Genomic DNA, 21,669 nt, shown 5'->3' with positions numbered 1-21,669 from the left:
AAGTAAAGGTCATAAACTCATGAAAACATTCCGCACGCGTTTGAATGTCAAGACTAGTGGCTCATGTTGATGACGTCAATCGGAGTGGCGACGGGGAATGTCAAATGGGATGCTCTTCATAAAATATATCCAGTGAATAGTACTTAGGCAAAGTTTTTGGAGGTTGATAGTTCATGCACATTTTGTAAAAGTGAAGACGAAACGCTGATTCACAAATCTTTTTTTTTTTTTTAATGTGAAAACACAAAACGCTTTTGGAATAGCTTATATCTCCACAATACAATATAAATACAATGCTTCTTCCAGACCCTTACAACTTCAAGATATTATTTGTTACTTTGAGGGTAAAACTGATATATCAGAGAACTACATTATTAACTTTTTATTTTATTTGGAAAATATTTTATTCACAAACAAAATTTCTCCAATTCGCAGCCTTCTTTTTCACATTTTTAAATTGAAATTGATGTTTTTATTAAATCTCTAAGACGCTGATTTAAAAATAAAATTGTGTTCAATTGAATCAAAAGGTTTATAAAAATCTAGGAAAAGAATAAAACTATTATGTTCCACCAACTCATTATAGTCCAATAAATCGAAAATGAGTCTGATGTTATATTAATTATGTGTCGCTCCCTCATAAATCCTGATTGAGCCTCATCTATAATGGTACCTAAACAATCTTTAATTTTTTTGGCAAATATTGTGGCAAAAATCTTATAATCATTAAGGAGTGTGATGGTTCACCAATTGTCCAAATTATTAAGGTCTTTCTTAGGTTTAGGAGCGTGATGACACCTTGCACTCAAAAAAAATGATATGTTGGCTTGAATTAACTTTTTTATGTCAACAGGTTCAACGTAACTGAGTTAAGTTATCTTAAAGAAAGAATATTCATTTGTGTAAACTTAAGTTAGTTACATAAAGGTAATGTAATGTTGTTTAGTTCAATCAACGCAACATTTATAATTTAGCTTTAATTTATTTACACAGTTAAAAAAATCTGTTAAATTTACGGAAAAATACCGGCAGTGAATTTTCTGTAAAAACACGGAAGTTTTATAGGACAGTTTAAATTTACAGAAAATAACCGTATTCCATCATCTGATATATGCTCATGTTACAAAAACCTAGTTTAGCTCACAAAAACATAAAGTCATTCAATGCACTAATGTGTTCATGTGTGTATAATTAGCAAACAGATTTTCACTGCATTAGTAACTATAGTTACCTTTAAATAAAAGAAGATGCAGCACAACATTAGCTATCCTTAGTTCATATTGGACTTGCACACAGATGCTACTACCCTCCACAATGTGTCAACGTTGGAGGTGAAGTTTCTTTTTCAATACTTTCTTTCAAAACATTAGTTAAAAATGGAGTAAAATCATCAGCAAATAATTTATACAGTTCTGCTGTAAATCCATCACACCCAGGGGCTTTATTATTTTTCAAACTCTTAATTGCACTTAGTATTTCTTCCGAAGTTATATTGCCATCACAAAAAAATCTGTCAGAGTCAAATATAAGCTTTAAATAATTAATTGAGTCCATAACTGAGGGGGTGGTATACTCTGAGCATCTTGATTTATAAAGATTTTTTATAAAAGCTAGCACTAAATTCAGCTATTTCCCTAGGATCTTTAACTATATTTCTATTTATACATACAGTAGTTGCTCAATTGCTGAAAGGGAATAATTTTGCTTTTCAAGTTTGAAAAAATATGCAGAATTAAGTTTGGTCCCACTTTACATTAGGTGGCCTTAGTAACTATGTACCTACAGCCCAAATTGCACATTTGGTACAGTGTACTTACATTGCACAACATATTTGCTATAGCTATTTTTTTGCAAACACACATATTTTTATAACTTCTATTACACAACAAGGAATTATTGTTTATTACCGCAATGTGCGCAATATACTTATTATTCAAAGATGCAACCAAAAATTTTGTTGTGAAGGGTGGGACCATTTGGACACTCAGGAATATGTACTTAACTATTGTGAAACAACTACTTAGTTTCTGTGTATCAACAATGGTTCCTCACTGTATTTGAAGAGGCCCAGTAGTGTATTTTCAGTGTAAGTACACGGTAGTTCCTGTGTATCAACTATAGTTCCTCACTGTATTTTAAGAGGGCTGATTTAGTGTATTTTCAGTGTAGTTTGTTTGTTAGTATGTTATTAGTACGTTTCCAACAGGGATTAGTATAGTGTTTGTATGGATTGGTATGTTGATAGTATGTTCAAAGTAAAGTCAATGGTAGATTTTGAAAGTCTATGGGAGAGTTGCTAGGATGCCGTAAGTGGTTGCTAGGGTGTGGCGAGTAAGTTGAAAGGTCATCAGTGATTGGCAGATTGGTAGTCTGAGTTAAATGAAACCAACCTTAAGTCTGTATGACAGTCTGGCGCAAAGTTATGCGGTCACAAAGTTTGTTCCAATGTTAAGTCAAAGGGACTTTTCCGAATTTTCCGAGTTAGTTTTCGAAAAACCGTAAGTCAGATCAGTTGGAAAAAAATATAGCAGCCCGAATAAGATGAGTTTAAAGGTTTGGAGTAAGTTTGGTGGTTGTATTAGGAACGACCAATGAGGAGATTCATATAGAAATTAGTCTCAGAAGAAGACGGAAGAATGATACGTTTATGTAGTATAACAGTATATTGGCTTTCTCAAGCCACCAAAATAAATACAGAAAGGTGGTAAGACAAAAGCAATGATGCAACAAGTGTGTAATTGTGTTGTTTATTCTGTACAAAGCACTACAGCACAATTAAAGTCTCTGACAAGGCAACAATTATTTTTCCCTCTTGCCTGATAATTTGTCTGAAATGGAATGACTCTAGGAGCCGCAGTCAAACTATGAAGTGCAATTATTTACATGAATATGGTTAAAAAATGCTGTTTGAAGAACATTTTAGTTGGTAATCAGAAAATCTGGCAATTCTGGAGTGTAGACATAGGGTAAAATTATTTGTCCTAAACAATTTGCTTCTTAAATCACTAAGAGGCATTGTCTTGTTGCTAATAATTGCGTTTTAGTTGTGCACAAAGGATTTACTTTCCTTCATACGCAAAGAAATATCACTTATAAATTAAAACTAGAGAAACCGGCCGCCGACAGCTCTGTTTTTAATGCGAGCAGTTTCTATCTTTTTTTTTTTGGAGATAATACAATAGGCTATCCTCCTGAGACCCAAAGATTTTTTTTTTTAATTCATTTACATTTAAAAAAGGATATTTTGAAACACAAACAAGTTAACAGCTTTAAAAGCTAAATTTATCGTTCCTGACACTTTAATAAACATATATATATATATATATATATATATATATATATATATATATATATATATATATATATATATATATATATAATAACAGTAAAAAGACATAAAAAGCTAGACCTTTCTCCTTCCCCTAAAATGTGCTTTTTTGTTATTCGGCCATTTTGGATGCAGTGTAAGAAGTGGTTCCTATTTGCCAGCCAATCAAAAGACATATCACTAGAAAGTCCAGGATGTCCTCTGAACAGTACAACAGGACTTGACAGAGTAGCACAAAAAATTCTAAGAAAATTAATAAAAACGCAATGTCCACTACAGAGGACACAAGTCAATGGGCGGGGTCTCAGGAGGCTATATGAATAAAACAGAAAGACATAAAACTTTACAAATTACGTGTCCACTTTTGTAGTGTCATAAATCTAGATAAATTAAGCTGAAACCTTTAAAGAGTTACAAACATCGGATATAATAATAACAGTTAAATAAATAAGTTAAATAAACCAATATAAAACATCAAAAGCTATAACAATGTAGGTATATACAATACAAATAAATCAAACAGTTTTAAGCTATTTTGAACTTTCATTTTACAAATCAGAATTAAAAAAATAATTCTAAAAACAATAAACAACTGAGAAGATTTGAAATATTATTTGTAAAGTATTTGGACGATATTAATCGAATCGTGCAAACAGAGCTTTTTTGGGTGAGCAAAACCATCCTTTCCGTTTGTATTTATGATTTAATTAATATTTAATTATAACTTGAAAACCCTTTCCTCACCAAGATTAGGCTTTTTAAACCTGTTTTTGTGAAAGAACATTTTTTAAATCCACTGTAGCTTTAGCGCTTTAACATGTTTTAGGTAAGATTGTTTGTTTATCTTCCACCAGCCGAGAACATCCATTCAATTTTCCATGCATGACTTCCCACTCCGCAAATTTGGTCCTCTTTTAGACTTCTCAGTGATCGTTTGTTTAACCTTTGCAGGGATGGGTTTTGACGTTGTAACAATCTGATTACTTTCTCGTGATGATTAATTTCATTAAAAAAATTTACCATGTTATATAAAATCATAAACACTTATTTGATGTCATAGAAAACATTTTTACCGGCAGTTTTATCCCAATCTGTTTGTAAAAAAGCTGTTTACACAATTTGATTAATATGCTTGTATCCAAATACTTTACAAATAATATTTATTTTAAAAGAAAAATGTTTTAATATACTTCGTTGTTTATTGTTTTTAGAATATATCTAAAATCTTTTTTTAGATAAGTCTTTGTAAAATTAAAAATCAGTAATGGCTTAAAATGGTTTAAATCATTTATATTATAATATTCCTAAATCGTTACAGCTTTTATTTTAAATTCACGTTTCAGATTCATTCATTCATGTTTCAGGTTCATTTAAATTCATGTCAGGTTTATTTCATGTTTTCATTATATCCAATATTTGTATATGTAACCCCGCATGGGAGTCGGTTGCTCTAACAAGGAGGCTAAAGACCATGGCCTCTAGCATCTGTCGCTAGAGCACCTTTAGAGGTCAGAGGAGTGAGGTTTACCTGCACAGCACACACTAGCTGGCCCCCGTTAAACTTACCCCCTAAACCTCACTCCCATCCGGGTCACGGCACCAATGTAACCCTGCCGGTCCTACGCTATCCAACCCACTCCGAGCTGGTATCGAACCGGCGACATTCCGCATGGGGGTCGGGTGCTCTACCAAGGAGGCTAAAGACCATGGCCTCTAGCGTCTGTCGCCAGAGCACTATTAGAGGTCGGAGGAGTGAGGTTTACCTGCACAGCAATCACTAGCTGGCCTCCGTTACACTCACCCCCATAAGCCTCACTCACATCCGGGTCACGGCACCAATGTAACCCCGCTGGTCCTACGCCACCAAACTCGCCCCGAGCTGGGATCGAACCGACAACTTTCCGCATGGGAGTCGATTGCTCTAACAAGGAGGCTAAAGACCATGGCCTCTAGCATCTGTCGCTAGAGCACCTTTAGAGGTCAGAGGAGTGAGGTTTACCTGCACAGCACACACTAGCTGACCTCCGTTACACTCACCCCCATAAGCCTCACTCACATCCGGGTAACAGCACCAATGTAACCCCGCTGGTCCTACGCCACCAAACTCGCCCCGAGCTGGGATTGAACCGACAACTTTCCGCATGGGAGTCGGTTGCTTTAACAAGGAGGCTAAAGACCATGGCCTCTAGCATCTGTCGCTAGAGCACCTTTAGAGGTCAGAGGAGTGAGGTTTACCTGCACAGCACACACTAGCTGGCCTCCGTTACACTCACCCCCCTAAACCTCACTCCCATCCGGGTCAAAACACCAATGTAACCCCACCGGTCCTACACCACCCAACCCGCTCCGAGCTGGAATCGAACCGGCGACCTTCCGCATGGGAGTCGATTGCTCTAATAAGGAGGCTAAAGACCATGGCCTCTAGCATCTGTCGCTAGAGCACCTTTAGAGGTCAGAGGAGTGAGGTTTACCTGCACAGCACTCACTAGCTGGCCCCCGTTACATATATCTTTAAATTATTTCAATATCGCTTAGGCTATTTTATCTAGATCTAAGAAACTGTGTTGAGCCTTCAAAAGTGGACACGTAACTTGTAAAGTTATTTCTGTTGTATTCATAGGTGAATAAAAATGTATACATTATCTCCAAAATAAATAAAGAAACCCAGCCGCTCGAGGCATCGATGGAATCGTGCTGAATCGAGCACCTTCTCACACAAATACTGTACATGCATCTAAACATGCATGACAACTGAGTCAATGGAAAAGTGGTTGTTTCTTTGCGTCACCTGGTGGTTATTGTGTCAAGCACAGAAATGTTGTTTTTTTTAATGACACAGTACTGCGCGTGAAAATTGCATTTCTTCCCGCGCAGTACTGCATGTTCTCAGCAGCCATATGTATCTTTCATTTATAAAAATATTTATTTAGCTAACTGATTTGACTAGTTAATAGACCTCATGAATGGGCTTTATTACGTTTTGACTCAACCAACGGTACAAGTTTAGACAGGACTTGATGGTTTGATAGAGTTTCGTAACTGCTGGATGCCAAAAGTGTAAAAAGCTCACACCTTTAAATTCACAGCCTAATTTACATAAAATAATTCTGATAATATCTGTATTTTTTTGTGGATGGCATATCAAGTTCCTGTTGATTTTGTCCCAGTTTGGCTGAAGAAAATTTTGGTAAATGTCCTGAATGATACAAAATAAATTACAATCAAATTTTTTTAAAAATGTTGGGTTATTATACAAAAGTGCTTCATCAATTTGATAGTTTTCAAAATATTTCAATAATCAGCTCTATGACTAGGATGCAAAAAAATGCAGGAGTAAAATACTGATTTCAATTATTAGTTACTGTCACAATTTACTGCATTTTAAAGTCCAAAGTAAACTTCAGATTTGATGCAAATCTACACGTACAACCAAATGCTTATAGCCTTTAAATATATACTCCATACATGTACGACAGCATAAATGTGCGGAGTAAAAACTACTATATAAAACATAATTTCCCTCTAAAACTAATAAGTTGCCTACTACTGTACATACATTATCAGTAAAAATGTGGTGAGCGTCCCAAATTCATTTATGCTGCAATAATATAGAACATTTTTAGCATTTTTAACATTAATTAATCTCTCATTCAAAATAAGTACATCCTCACAACGGAATGCAATTTTGGATGCAGGTTTGGGCTTTGGAAGTATGTTGTTCTGTTTATTCCTTTTTCATAACAACAGGGGTCTGTTTCAGAAAGGAGGTTAAGTGAAAACTCAAGAGTATTTTAACCCTGAAATGAGAGAAACTCTGGGTTTTCCGTTTCAAAATGGCAGGCTTGTCAAACTCGAGAAAGCAGGGTAAGTCAAGCCTGTTTCTGAAAGAGAGGTAACTTTAACTCAGAGTCAGTTACTGTGGTAACTTACTCTGTGAATCTAACCTGGTCAGGAGCAGGTTTTATTCTCTAAACTCAGAGTTTCTGTCGGTCTCCTCCCCTTTTTTAAAGACAAAGCGGTATTTTTCGCCTTAGCCGTACGTTTCCACCCACCTGTTTTAGAGCTCATTTTGGAGATGAGGATACAAACGATTGATGGAAACGTCATGATGCACATAACTTTTGGAAATATGCATAAAAAGCATGTGCATAACTGAGTAGGATAAACTTTTATTTGATAAGAAAAGATGCGCCTAAACTACGAAGGAAATGCTTAACAAATTACAGTCTGTGCATTAAAAAAGGTTTGTTATAAGAGATCATATGATGATGAGAATGTGTGTGAATGGACAAACCAGCAGGCTGAGCACACTGCAGAACATCTAAGATGTTGTTTTGGTCAATCTAAAATGCCTTAACTGTTTCAGTATTAGTGAATATTATTAATTACCTCAGAGCGTTTGGAGCGTGTGAAGAGTGTCCATGCCACATGGCTTCAAACGCCCCCATGTATTAATTGTGTCAACATATTCTTGAGGCGCAACTACATTTAATAAATAAAAATAAATAAATACTTGACACAGCTTCTTCTACCACAGTAAATTCTGCTTTTACTGTTGATATTTGGCACATTTATGTAATATATTTGGAAGGAAACATATATATTGCCTACCTTTTAGTCACACACAGAACAAAGTCACGTACGTGAATGGCTTGTCCTTTTTTCTTAAATAATTACCTTAAATTAAAGGCAGACACACACTAGTGCACTTTTAAGTTTATTAAAACTGATAAACGTGTAAAAAAGTTTAGAAAAATGTTTGTCACACATTACATGACTTTTTTATCATAGTTAAATATTTAAATATTTTAAATGTAAAATTACGCATTAACTTGAGCTGCTGTTTTCTCACGCTAACTCTCTCTGTTTCACTGATAGTTGCTGCTTTTTAAATATTTACGCTCATATTTGCTATAACTTTGCTTGATTACATCAAGTTCAGCTGGAAAAAGACATGGTGATCTCTTTTTTTAAGATATTGTCATGGCCACTCGTAATATCTGCGCTCTTTTGATAATGCCTTTTTATAGTCACAGTTTGCGCGCTTAACTCTGAGTTGGTCTACTCAAAGTTGATTGACCCGACTTAGATCAGCTATTCTGAAACCGAAAACTCTGAGTTTTTAATCTCTTGGTAAATCAACTCAGAGTTCAAGTTTAAACTCTGAGTTGTTTGAACATCCTTACTGAAACAGGCCCCAGGTCTCAATATGGCCTACCTGTGTACCAAACAATCAACGCAAATAAACTCAAGTCACATTTCCATGCTGAGTATTCAGAGTATGCGCAACAAAATACACAGGGCATAGCCAATCTGACAATATTGAAAAGTGAAGCCAAAAAAGTTATTCGCCCCCTGGTGGCTGGTTGCATTATAGGTCATAAACCTGTCTTTCAGTGGCATAGTGGAGCATATATGCATTAAGCATGCATGATTTTGCCAAGTACGATGCGATCCTGGATTAACATCTGAAGCTGTCTCTCATTTCAGAGGCTGCATTTTCCGAAGGATGAAGACTTCAAAGGTGACTCCCTCGAAGTCCACAAATTACATTTAAACTAGAGTTTTCTTTTAAAAAGTGTCTTGATGTTATCGGCGTGCAATAAATCTCGGCACGTTCGAGGCTGCAAAGGATGCACCGGTTGTGTCCTTCATTACCTGGGAAATGAAGGGCGCATTTAGAGGCTGCGTTTAAAGAAGCCTTCGAATTTTTTTTATAAATGAGACAGCCTTCGTTACGCCTTCGATGACGCAGCGCACATCGAATGCATCCTTCGGTGCAGCCTCTGGAATGAGACACAGCTTATTTTGATCCTTGAACATCATTTTTCTTTGAAAATGTAAACTATTACTATTCCCTACCTTTTAACCTAACCATAACTGTATTCACAAAATCAGAGGGAATAATAGTTGGAAAACAATCATGTAGAAGAGCAAAAATCTAACCATAAGCCTAAACTTAACATAAACTGTAAACGTATCCCTTAATTCTGATTGGCTGATTATAATGTTGCTCCAGGATCAACATAGATGTTAATTCAGGAGCATGTCCTACTTGGTGAAATTAGGTTGGTGCATTTAATTATCATCGTATCTTCATCAGTACACATTGCCTATTCTAATTGCTTTCAAGAGTTCACACTTAGCTGATGATTGAAAATGAAGTTTGTTTGGCATGCTGTCCTGGGAGAGAGCCCTGAGCTCAGAATATCCTCGAGCTTGAGGCTCCCTACTGTTTGAAGGGCGAAAGGAGAGTTTGAGCTCAGGTAGGTCTCGGGAACTCTCCTGCTTGTGAACGTGCCGAGATTAATCTGGCCAAGAGTTGTCTTAAGATGCTATTTTGGAGTAGTTAATTTACTTATGGTGCATCTCTTTGGACAGTGGAAGCAAATCGGAAAACCCGGGGAAAATCCACGCAAACACAGGGAGAACATGCAAACTCTGCACAGAAACACCAACTGGCTCGGTGAGGGGCTGAACCAGCTGCTTTCTTGCTGTGCAGCAACAGTGGGCCGCCATGCCGCCCTATCAGAAAAGGGGAGGAGTAAGGGTGGAGGGAGGGATTCTTCAAGACGAAGATGACTGGAGTGGAAAGCTGTGTGTCAGTATTCATCTGATTGGTGCAATATACGGAACTGATGAAGCACCAGCAGCGTTCAATCATAAGCATGTGATCTTCTCGAAATGAGTTTAAAAATAAATCCCTCTTCTGATGTGCACCATTCAGTAGTGTTCTGGGAAAATTCTCCACCTTATCACACATAATTCAGTTAAGGTGAAGCCTTGTAATAACTGTTTTCTAGTGGCAATGAGCAAACTGTGTGCTAGGTATGTGCCCGTGTCTTGTGTTTCAATTGCCTGCTGCACCACATGCTTTTGTTTAGGGCCTCTGACAGCTTGAAGTAGAAAAAACAGGTATTGAGTTATTGAAATGATGCCAAGGTACCCATAATCCTCAACCAGGCCGTATCCTGAGCTGATGCTGCGGCGGTCATGGAGGAGCAAAGTGCAGGAGACTGATTCCTGAAAAACCACTGTTACATACGAGTCTCCACACTGATCCCGTAGGCCAGTATGATCAACCGCTGGTGACCTACTCAGACATGCAGCTTCTCCATGATGGGCGTCCAGTCTTCTCCAGCCTCTGGCGCAACTCCGCACAGGAAGTTTGGCCAGAGGAGAAATGGTCGTGCCCAACTGAGCCTGGTTTCTCTCAAGGTTTTTTTTCTTCCCTTTCGTCAATTGGTGAAGTTTGTTCCTCGCCTCTGTCGCCACTGGCTTGTTTGGTTTTGAGACTTACGGAGCTGCACATCGATTGATTTGCTCTTCAGTGTTTGGACTTTCAGCAGTGAAAACTAAACCACACTGAACTGAACTCTGAAAACTGGACTGACGCAGTTTCAGTTTACTAGAACTTCTATGTTAAGCTGCATTGGCTATTTAAAAACACTCTGTCATCGTATTTTTTGACTGATTCAGCATGTTGGCCATCGGTGAAAGAGAATGCTTTGATTGTTTGTTCAGCAATTAATCAGAGCATGACAAAAAAAAGCTTAAGAGACTAAACTAAGCAAAGAACACAAGTCAAGAGGAAACATAGAGAACCACAAGTTCTGGATTACCTTTGTGGAATGGTAATACTGATACTGCCACCTGCTGGTATGCAAATGTAACCCCGCTGGTCCTACACCACCCAACTTGCTCCGAGCTGGTATCGAACCGGCATGGGAGTCAATTGCTCTAACAAGGAGGCTAAAGACCATGGCCTCTAGCGTCTGTCGCTAGAGCACCTTTAGAGGTCAGAGGAGTGAGGTTTTTACCTGCACAGCACTAACTAGCTGGCCCCCGTTACACAAAGCATCCTATCGCACAGGTGTAGGACGTACAATCTCATTTCAGTTGGGTGTTGTTCATTTGGAGCTTTTTGGTCCAGATGGGACCAGATGCAGTCAACTTCAGGTGACAACACAGTCAGATTTTGTCACCACTTATTTTCTGATGCCAGCTTGGGTTGTAATAGGCTTAAAATAATTAACGTTAAAAATGCTTCATGTAATTTAATAGACAAAAATAGCAGAATATAAAGATCAAATTTAGCCTGCAGTTTCTAAAATATATATATACTTAGTACAGTGCTTAATTTGTGAATTGCAAGGTCCCGGAACAGTTTGGGGTAACAGATCCGGCAGGTTACCCGTGGATGGAAAGGTGTCGTGGATGAATGTAAAGATGGTGGAAATGGGAGGGTGTTGCAGACTAAAATGAAGAGGGTTGGGGAGTTGTGGAAGACAGGACACGTGGAAGAAAGTGAATGTGAACAGCGGATGAGGGAGGAGGGCTGTTGAGAAGGGGCATCGTAAAATGAGGTGGCGTACCAGATTTCAGAGGTGCCGGATCTGGAGTGTTCCAGAACAAATTAAGCTCTGACTAAGTACAGACAAGCTTTTCGATTGTGGGTTAAATGTATTCTCCACATAGTCAAGCAGAAGTTGTTGCATTAGTATATGCAAACACAACAGGCCCATATTTGGGTGAATTAAATATCCACAACTAGTCTTACAACAAGTCATATTATAATACAGGGCATTTATTCTTCACTTTAAAGGACTCCTAATTTACCTTTTTTACAAGATGGAAAATAAGTCTGTTGTGTGTCCAGAAAGTATTAAGTTTCATTTAAAAATACTCATCAGAGCATTTATTAAACCCTGTTGAAAATGTCAACTCGTGGGTTCGAGGGAATTTTAGCTGTTTTGTGCCTGTTCCTTTAAATGCAAATGAGCTGGTTCACCCTGGGAAAATCAGGATATTCAGGGTTGGATGTCCGATAAATGCAGCAAAATAACAGACAACCAAAGACCCATTATATAGACATTAGGTAATACGCAAGGAGTTAGATGGTCATACTTCAAAAGTGGCTTCCCTGAGTTATTTTGGCTTCACTTCTCAAACTTAAGGACGTAAAGACACTTCATCCATCTTTTTTGTCAATAGACATGAACCATATGATCAAAGATCAAATGTGAATATAGAATTTGCCCAAATAAAGAATACTTTGGACTTTAATATATGAACCAGTTATTCAATAGAAAAGGTAACCTTAGCTTAAGTTCTGTACCATTTGCTCACAGAGCAAATCTACAGCACAAATGCAAGTGCTTTGGTAACACTACTGGACATTAGTATTTGACTCGATGAAGAATGCAATGGCGTTTCCCTTCTTTTAGTGCCGTATTTACATTTTTTATTCACTGTTGCTTTTTTCATCATGCTAGGTGTAGCAAGAAATATTGTTCCATTGTTGGGGGCCATTCACACAGAACATGTTTTTCCCTTCCAATGCGCTACTTTTCCATTATTTTACAATGTAAACACATGTTTGCTCTTTAAGTCTTCAAGCACTGCTCATCGATATTAGTTGCAAAGCAGTGGATCAATCAGAAGAGCTTGGGGCAAGGGGCAAGCATTGGAGTTTTTATAAAAATCATTTCTTGATCACTGCCAAAGTCCCTTTAAGGCAAGTCATTTGACTCTGCTGCCATTTTTGAAGCACCTCTCGGGCAGTATGCTCGGGCATTCCTTTTAAATGGGGAAACATCAAGTTCTCCAAAATTGCTCGCAAAGCTTACGATTGAATTTCATGTTAGGAATCACCAATATAATTAAACAACAACTCTCTCTTTAGTTTCATTTCTAAACATCAAAATCACACAATCTGCAGTAACTCACGCTTCAAGCCCCTCCCCCAGAGTAATGTCAGTCTATATTGATCGATGATTGGCTCCTGTACTAGTAGGCAGGGTTGTATTCGCCATATTGTCAGTTACACTTTTCCCCATTAAAAAGGATACGAGTGACATGTCTTGTGTATTCGATGTCACTGCATCTCATTTGCCTTTTTTTAGACGCAAAGACGCGTTCAGTGTGAATGAGCCTTTACAATGGCCAAAATCATGACATCCCATGATGCTGCACAAAGTGGGAACCGCATTATCTGTGTTGAAATCAGTGCCTTAAATCTCATTTTCATCTTGTACAATCTACAAGAGATATTGAGGAATGAGACGCAAACTGTTTTGAGCATCTTCAAGTATGTTGTAATGAAAGGTTGATGAATGGAACTCAAAGCACAAGAAACACTTTCAGCAGAAAACAAGAACATGGCTAGTATAGAGGACTATTGGGAAACTGAACCCCCAGATCAGTCAACAGTTTCAACCTTCATACTTCGGTTTTTTTCTTTATCCTTAGCCGTTCTGATTTATCTCGAGTTACACTCTTCTCCCCATCCTTTTCTAACAGCGTCACACTTTCTTCCTCTTCTTTTTTTTCTTCATACGATGAATTGGGGGAATATGGACCATTTAAAAAGATTGTGAGGGGTGGAGGGCTACAAGAGGGGCTGGGGGAGACCTGAGGGGCTACATCAATGGGAGAGGGAGCCTGCGGGACAGCCTTAGGGGTGTTTAGGATGTGGGATTTGTTTTTGGCAGATTTGATGATGTTTATAGGGTAGGTTGGCCTTAGTTCTCCAGGGTATTCCCGAATCTCGCCAGGCTCCAGGGGCTCTGGGCCGCAGGGGTCGTGCTCACTGCATGATAGTCGCCCATCCAGTTTGGATATGAAAAGCATGCCGTCTCGATGTTCGACACAATAGGAGCTAGGGCACATCTCACAGAAGGAAGCAGCTTCCTGTCCACACAAGTCACACTGATGCCAAGGACACTCCCAACGTCCTGAAATACAAGACACGTTATTCATTGATAATCTTTCCTGTCATAAAGCGGATTCACTGATTCAGTGAACGTTGGTTAGTAATGTGATAGGGATGTATGGATTCTGAAGGGTTTCGCACTTCTAGTTTGGTACTACTGGTGTATTTAATCTGAAGTATAAAGAAAATGGCAACTTTAGACCAGGTTTGCTTAGACCAGGGGTCAGGGGCGGACTGGGACAAAAATTCAGCCCTGGCACTGTAGCCACATCAGCCCACATAACCACACCGACATAGCCCCACCCACGGACACGCACATTTACTATTTATTTTGGTATACAGATGGTGAAATAATATGACATTCTTGCCAGATTTTGATTACGTAAAAAATTGTTAACGTAACGTAATTGGTTTGATTACGGTAACCTCGGATTGGGTCGGCCCATCTTGAAATCAGGCGGCCGTCGCATATTAGTCCAAATGCTTAACATTTATTATTATTATTATTATTATTATTATTATTATCATCATCATCATCATCATCATCATCATAATATCACATCTAGCAAGAGATAAAAGCTGCCTCCACGTAAAAACAATACATTAAAAAAAAAAAAAAAACTGACCGGCCCACATTTAAAAATTGGTCCGGCCCTTCTGGCATTTGCCAGAATTGCCAGATGGCCAGTCCGCCCCTGCCAGGGGTGTCCAAACTTTTTGGGCCGAGGGCCAGATGCAAAAAAAACAAAAAAAAAAAAAAGTTGTCCCGGGCCATATATTACATACATTACACAGACACGCGCATATATATATATATATATATATATATATATATATATATATATATATATATATATATATGTGTGTGTGTGTGTGTGTGTGTGTGTTATGGAATTATTTTAATTTGTTATTTTAATTCATCGTCCAACTGTGTTTCTAGAAAGACTTTCGTTTTTAAAATCTTGAATCTTCTCTGGGCAAATTACACTTGCAACACTCATCCTTTATAAATTCTCCTTCAGTGAAAGGTTTCCTGTGCTGTGCGATTAGCTGGGCTACATCATAACTAGCCAGAGTAGAATTTTCTTGCACTTTATTAGCACGAGAAAAAAAACTGCTGTTGTTGAGCTGATGAGCCAGCTGCTATTTGTTTTACTTTTTGATCTCGTTCGGCACCAGTGTAGGAGCTGAAGGCCTGATGTTTTATTTTATAATGTCTTTTAATATTATATTCCTTCATTAATGCAACTGATTCCTGGCAAATTAAACAGACACATATTCCACTGACCTCTGTGAAGAAATATTCTTTGCCCCATCGTGACTGAAATTTCCTGCACTCACTGTTGATTTTCCTTTTTCTTGCTTGTGCCATGGCTGGCCAAAACGTGATTATTATGATTCTTTCAGTTTGTTCGGTTCGTTTTACTTCATAACTGGAACTGCTGCCTAATTGAAGGCATGTAATAGCGACACCCGGTGGTTATTTATTGAATTATGTTCATTTTTGTATAGCGGGCCAGATTCTATTAATATTCATAAAAAGCCTCGCGGGCCGCCACAAAACTGATCGCGAAAACTGATTTCCTCAGGAAAAACTATTGATGGTCGCCTAGCAACCTACGAAACATCAAACCCCCATCCTATTGTCAATTGTTCGCAGTGTTTAAAAAAGTTGAGGACCACTGCCCTAGCTGACCAAAAATGGACAAATTTGTAATCCATTCTCCAAAAAAAAAGCCAGAGTCTCACTGATTCGCCTCGCAGCAATCCTCACACTAATTGATAGAGCATAACAAAATGCAAGTATTAAATTGTAATAGCCTATATTATTTTATTCCCTTATAAACCAGCGTCATTCATTCACTCATTTTCTTTTCGGCTTAGTCCCTTTATTAATCCGGTGATGCCACAGCGGAATGAACCACCAACTTATCCAGCACATGCTTTACGCAGCAGATGCCCTTCCAACTGCAACCCATCTCTGGGAAACATCCATACACACTCATACACTAGGGACAATTTAGCCAACCCAATTCACCTGTACCGCATGTCTTTGGACTGTGGGGGTAACCAGAGCACCCGGAGGAAACCCACGTAAACGCGGGGAGAGCATGCAAACTCTACAGAAACGGCAACTGACCCCCCTGCTAAAAAATCCAGCTTAAACCAGCCTAGGCTGGTTGGCTGGTTTTAGCTGGTCGACCAGGCTGGTTTTAGAGGGGTTTTGGCCACTTCCACGCTGGTTTCCAGCCATTTCCAGCCTGGTCTTAGCTGGTCAGGCTGGAAAATGACCAGCTAAATTCAGCTAAAACCAGCTTGACCAGCCTGGTTTAAGCTGGACATAGCTGGTTTTGGCTGGGCTCCCAGCCTGGCTAGGCTGGTCAAGCTGGTTTTAGCTGGTCATCTCCCAGCTTGACCAGCTAAGACCGGGCTGGAAATGGCTGGAAACCAGCCTGGAAGTGGCCAAAACCCCTCTAAAACCAGCCTGGTTGACCAGCTAAAACCAGCCAACCAGCCAACCAGGCTGGTTTAAGCTGGATTTTTCAGCAGGGCCAGCCGAGGCTCGAACCTAAACCAGTGTGAATACTGCTATTTTTGTTATAGAATTTCAAATATTGCCAATTTAAGGGCCAAAGGCTGACATTTTTTTTGTTACAAATGTCCTATTAATATTTGGCTTTTATTTTTTACATTAGGCTATCATTTGTGCAAAAACATATCTAGATATAGTAAGAAACATTCCGTTTGTCTGGAAACATTGTTTGTCATCCTTACTGCAAACTTCTATGAGCAATAATATCATTAAGTGTGAAGGGGAGCCTTACAGTATTTTCCAGGGGAAAAGGGGGTCTCAGGCAAAAAAAGGTTGGGAACCAGTGTCCTAGTGCACAACCACAGATGCCATGTCTGCAACGCTTCAAATCATCAACATAGAAAGTCTAGTACGTTTAAATTATTCCTGGTTTTCGTCACATGTACACAGCTTTTAAATGAGAACAAAACTTGAAAACTAAATAGATATTGACACTTTTGTCATCCGTTGAGTTGCTTTAAAGCTAAATCTTTTTTTTTCATCATTGATGAAAAGTCTGACCTGCAGGTCTCTTGGTGAGATTGAGGCAGTCTGCATGGTAAACTTTAGGACAGCCTGGTCTCTTGCAGGACACAATCTGTCCTCCGTCTCCACAGCTGAAACACTCATCCTCTCGCTCCTTGATCACTTCCTGCTGGGATTTGCGCTTCTTCTTCAGCTTACGGCCTTTATCGTCTGATGGAGGGTTGTTCTGATAGACAGAGTTGATGTGTAACTATAATCACTTATTAAAGCAGAAACGATTGCTGAATTTGAATGCTTTGTTAAAAAAAAATACTAATACATAATAATAATAATAATAATAAAAACACTAAAACTATTTCTTTTTGGAATGCTTTGGAAATAAATCTGTTATATTTAGAAAGACTGCATTTACTGTATTTAAAATACAGTAAAGCTGAATTTTTAGCATCATATTTAATCACACGACTCATCATTATTAGCTATTACTGGTGCTCTATAATTAATATTGTTCCACTTTTTTTTATCAGTTATGGTACCTCATATTGTGTGAAAACCATGTACAGTACATTATCATTCACAAATATTGGGTTATACACTGTGTCTTTTAATAAGGACATGTTTTAACTGATCAAATGGGAATCCTATTTCAAATGAATGTTTAACTAGATTTCTATTCATAATGGAATCCTTATCAAAAATGACAATGTTTATCAGATAACATTTTCCACAAATACAGCAGGAAAATAATATTGAACAGGTCACCATTTTTCTCAGAAAACATATTTCTAAAGGTGCAGTTGACCTGAAAATTTTCTGGAATACTGGTAACACCAAAGGAAATCCATATGTGCAAAGAAAACCAATCTAATTAGTTTAGAAATTAAGATGTGCGTGATAAAATGAAATGAGACAAGGGAAAAAGTATTAAACACATCAAGAAAGGGAGGTGTAGAAAGACAGTCAAAATCCAGACAGCAGCTGAAATGTCTTAGTAGTTATTCAGCAACCTTCTCCCCTTCGTCATTGTAAAAGAATACGGTGCATTCGGAGAGTATTCATAGCGCTTCACTTTAACAAAAAAAATTATGTTAAAACCTTTGGATTAAATTCATTTATTTTCTCAAAAATTCTACACACAATACCCCATAATGACAATGTGAAAAAAGATTTTTTTGAAATGGTTGCAAATTTATTAAAAATAAAAATACCTTGACAAATCACATGTACATCAGTATTCATGAAGCTCTAAATTGAGCTCAGGTACATTCTGTTTCCACTGATCATTCTTGAAATGTTTCAGCAGTTCAGTATTTATTGCTTGTGTCATTTTATTGTTATTACACATAAATAATTATTTTTTTATTTTATTGTTATGTTTGTATTGTTTTTTTTTTTTTTTTTTTACCAAAAATCTGGTTTAACTCCATGACATATCTCTTTTTGAAATATTATTCCAAGGAAAAAACATGGTGTTCAATACTTATTTCCCCACTGTAAGAACATTCTTCCTTTTTTATTATTATTATTATTATTAGTAGTAGTAGTAGTAGTAGTGGTAGTAGAACTGTTTAATAATCTTTTTTTCTACACTACTTCGAATAATACATCGGAATCTAAAGAAAGGTAATATTATTATTTTTACTATTGATACTAATATTATTATTATTCTAAGAAAATGATTGACCAAACCATTTATCAATTTTTATCTAGCTAAGACAACAATAAACTATAGATAAGATAATCTCTGTGCATAATCTCCTTACTTTCGGCCTCACTCCCAGAAATCCACTGCAATTAGATGCACCACACTTGCAGACAGTCTTTCCATTGCCCAGACACTCAAGATTATAGTTGAATGTTAACTCTGTGCCTGTGAAGAAAACATCAGTACATAAATATTAGTCCCCGTACGAGACACTTTAAAAGAAACGTAATGTTATCTACATAACGATGAGTTTGACTTACCAGCAGGGATATCTGTAAGTGAAAAAAGCCCAACACGTGTGTCTCCATTGACTGTCCATTTTTGAGTCTCGCAGTTTGGCTGACAACAGTGGTTCATAAAACGGGCTTCATTTCCCTTGGGACCGGCGTCAATAATTCGATCCTTCCAGAAAACACAAAGAAATCTGTTCAGCTTCCCATAAAAGACTTTTAGAAATTGTGAGGTACTGTTGTTTTGTAGTTTTACAATCTCACCTTGTCCAATGTAAGCATGTAGAAATTGCCAATATTGTTTTCCTGAGCATGTTTAATCCGGGCTCTGCATTCTTCTTCATCAATCACCTCTCCAACATATTCACTTATAAATCCGCCCTAAAAGAAGCACTTATTTAGAAATCAGACCAGAAAATCTACAGCTCATTGTATCCACATCCACACAAGATTTCCGAATAATAATATTAGAACATATAGTAATTGTAGAAATGTGTATAGGAAAAAATATAACGTTCAACATTAAAGGGTCATGAAACACCAAAACACATTTTTTGAGCTGTTGACAGTCATATATGTGTCCCACGCTGCTGTAAACACTATTAGGACACTTTCAGCAGTTCCTTGCATCCAATATCTCGTTTGTGACTGGGGCATGCATGAAATATTCCTGAATGAAAGTGAAAGTGCCAAACTGTAGTTAAAGTCGACAATATAATAATTTGGTTCATTTCGATTACTGATGTCCATGTGAACGTAGTCACTGGGCCCTATCATACACCCGGCGCAGTGTGGCACAAGGCGTGGCACAATAGTCTTTTGGTAGTTTCAGCTTGGCGCAAGAGTCGTTTTGAGGCGTTGCGCTACGCTGTTTAAATAGCAAATGCATTAGCACTCATTTGTGCGCCCATAGGCGTTCTGGTTTAAAAAGGAAAGGCGTTCTGAGGCGCACTGCTGGCGCGTTGCTATTTTGAGAAACTATAATAGATTTTTCATAAGACCAAAACTAACCCGGTCTAAACTCCAGCGCAGAGAGGCGCCTCGCTTACGCACTGCTTAATACGCACAAGAGAGCAATAGGCAAATATCTTTACATATGAAAAAAATGTAAATATTAAGGATATATATATATATATATATATATATATATATATATATATATATATATATATATATATATTATATAATAAGAGTTGATATAGGATATAAATATAAAGGATTAAAATATTACAAAACATTATTTTCTAGCCTACATAAATATGAAAAATCACTGCTTTTATGTCTTCATCTCGGGAGGCTTTTTCAGTTCATTCATAACAATTTGCTTTTGTATAATGTTATTATTATTAGCAGTATTATTTATTATATCCATATTTATATTTGTTTTATTAAAAATAAGCTTAGATTTGCCCACCTGTCAGGTTTTAGACCATATGGGGCATGGCAGGTGTATTTGGAAATAACTCAGCATTTTGACAACACTTTCGTTTGCTAGAAATTAGAACTGAATTTAGAAATAGTTTTGAAACAAATCTTTGCGCTTAACAAATGAAATTAATTATTTATAGACTAATTGATGGCTGTGCGTAAAAGTTTCCCTATCCAAGAGCGAATGTAAAAGTAGATCTATTATCTCTCATTCTCATGCAGTAGATGCTCTGTTTAACAGTCTTCTGTTAAAAAACTGTCAACTGTTAACTGTTTGCTTGTGAAATGCTAATTATTTCCACTTAGACTTACTTTGCGTCCTGTAAATAGCGAATGCGCACTTGGCGCGACGCAGCTGGCTCTTAAAGGGAATGGGAGATGAGACTCTAATTGGTTTATTCTCAAAACACACCTATAACTCATTAAGAAAATAAACTCAACCCTTGTAGACCATGCGCCTTGGCGCAAAGCGAATTTTCCCGTCCGTAAATTAGCAAAAATGCGTTCTGACACGCCCTGAAAGCGTTTGCGCCCTGCGTTTTGCGCATGGACCGTCAAAATAGAGCCCACTGTCTTTCTCTCACTGTCTTTCTCCCCTGCGTCTGTGTGTTTGTTTTGCCTCGGTGAAAATCAGCGCATGCCCAAACAGAAACTCCCATTTTTATGCAAAACCTTCCCTCTTTCCCTCCTGACACTCCGACCTAAACAGAGCTAGACACACCCACTTTCCTGACTTTTTTCAAACTAGAGGTGGCCCTTTAAAAAAAGTCATGGATGCCCAGGTGTATTTACTTTAGAAGAGTTTTTGATTAATTAATTAAAGGGAAGAAAAAAAATCAAAACAAAAATGATGACAAATTTGATGACAAAACAAAAAAGATTTTCACTCTTTTTTACAAACATAAAATGACACAGACATTATATGACACTGACTGACTGCATCAGAATGCAATATCATGTATAAAAAAAACAATAATATACTTAAAAGAATAAAAATAATATAATCCACTTGACTATATTATTTTGCTGTTCATTCATTAGATGAACACATCAAAATGCACACAATCATATTTTTCAGTCACGTTACTGGCATATTAGACTTGTGGTGTAGGGCTTGACAACTTCAGAATTATGAATAGTTGTATTGTGATGTCATCACTTTACTGTGAATAAACAAACAGTAAATTTTTTTTTAAGTGTAGTCAA

General features: G+C 37.5%; 3 protein-coding genes across 11 annotated transcripts in view; 1 reads left to right on the top strand and 2 right to left on the bottom strand.

Annotated features, from left to right (window-relative positions):
• The window catches only part of mrps17 (mitochondrial ribosomal protein S17), a 7,938-nt gene extending 7,873 nt beyond the window's left edge, over nt 1–65 (bottom strand). Inside the window, 1 exon segment of the mRNA NM_001020559.2 lies at nt 1–65. This exon segment is cut by the window's left edge and continues 89 nt beyond it. The gene's annotated coding sequence lies outside the window, so the exon portion shown is untranslated.
• prrg3 (proline rich and Gla domain 3) overlaps nt 1–21,669 on the top strand; it is a 303,812-nt gene that overhangs the window by 187,662 nt on the left and 94,481 nt on the right. The gene's annotated exons all lie outside the window — the stretch shown is intronic.
• The window catches only part of nsd1b (nuclear receptor binding SET domain protein 1b), a 47,744-nt gene continuing 37,969 nt past the window's right edge, over nt 11,895–21,669 (bottom strand). For all 9 annotated transcript variants that reach the window (XM_087301735.1, XM_087301726.1, XM_087301730.1 and 6 more), the window contains exons 20-24: nt 19,300–19,416; nt 19,066–19,207; nt 18,864–18,970; nt 17,137–17,326; nt 11,895–14,064 (exon numbers count right to left, since the gene is read on the bottom strand). In XM_087301735.1, coding sequence (XP_087157861.1) covers nt 13,550–14,064; nt 17,137–17,326; nt 18,864–18,970; nt 19,066–19,207; nt 19,300–19,416 — 1,071 coding nt within the window. In that variant the 3' untranslated portion in view covers nt 11,895–13,549. The remainder of the gene's footprint in view (nt 14,065–17,136; nt 17,327–18,863; nt 18,971–19,065; nt 19,208–19,299; nt 19,417–21,669) is intronic.

Source organism: Danio rerio, chromosome 21 (genome assembly GCF_052040795.2).
Source record: "Danio rerio strain M-AB ecotype USA chromosome 21, GRCz13ab, whole genome shotgun sequence".
Lineage (NCBI taxonomy): Eukaryota > Metazoa > Chordata > Actinopteri > Cypriniformes > Danionidae > Danio > Danio rerio.
This window is presented reverse-complemented; position numbering and strand designations above follow the sequence as displayed.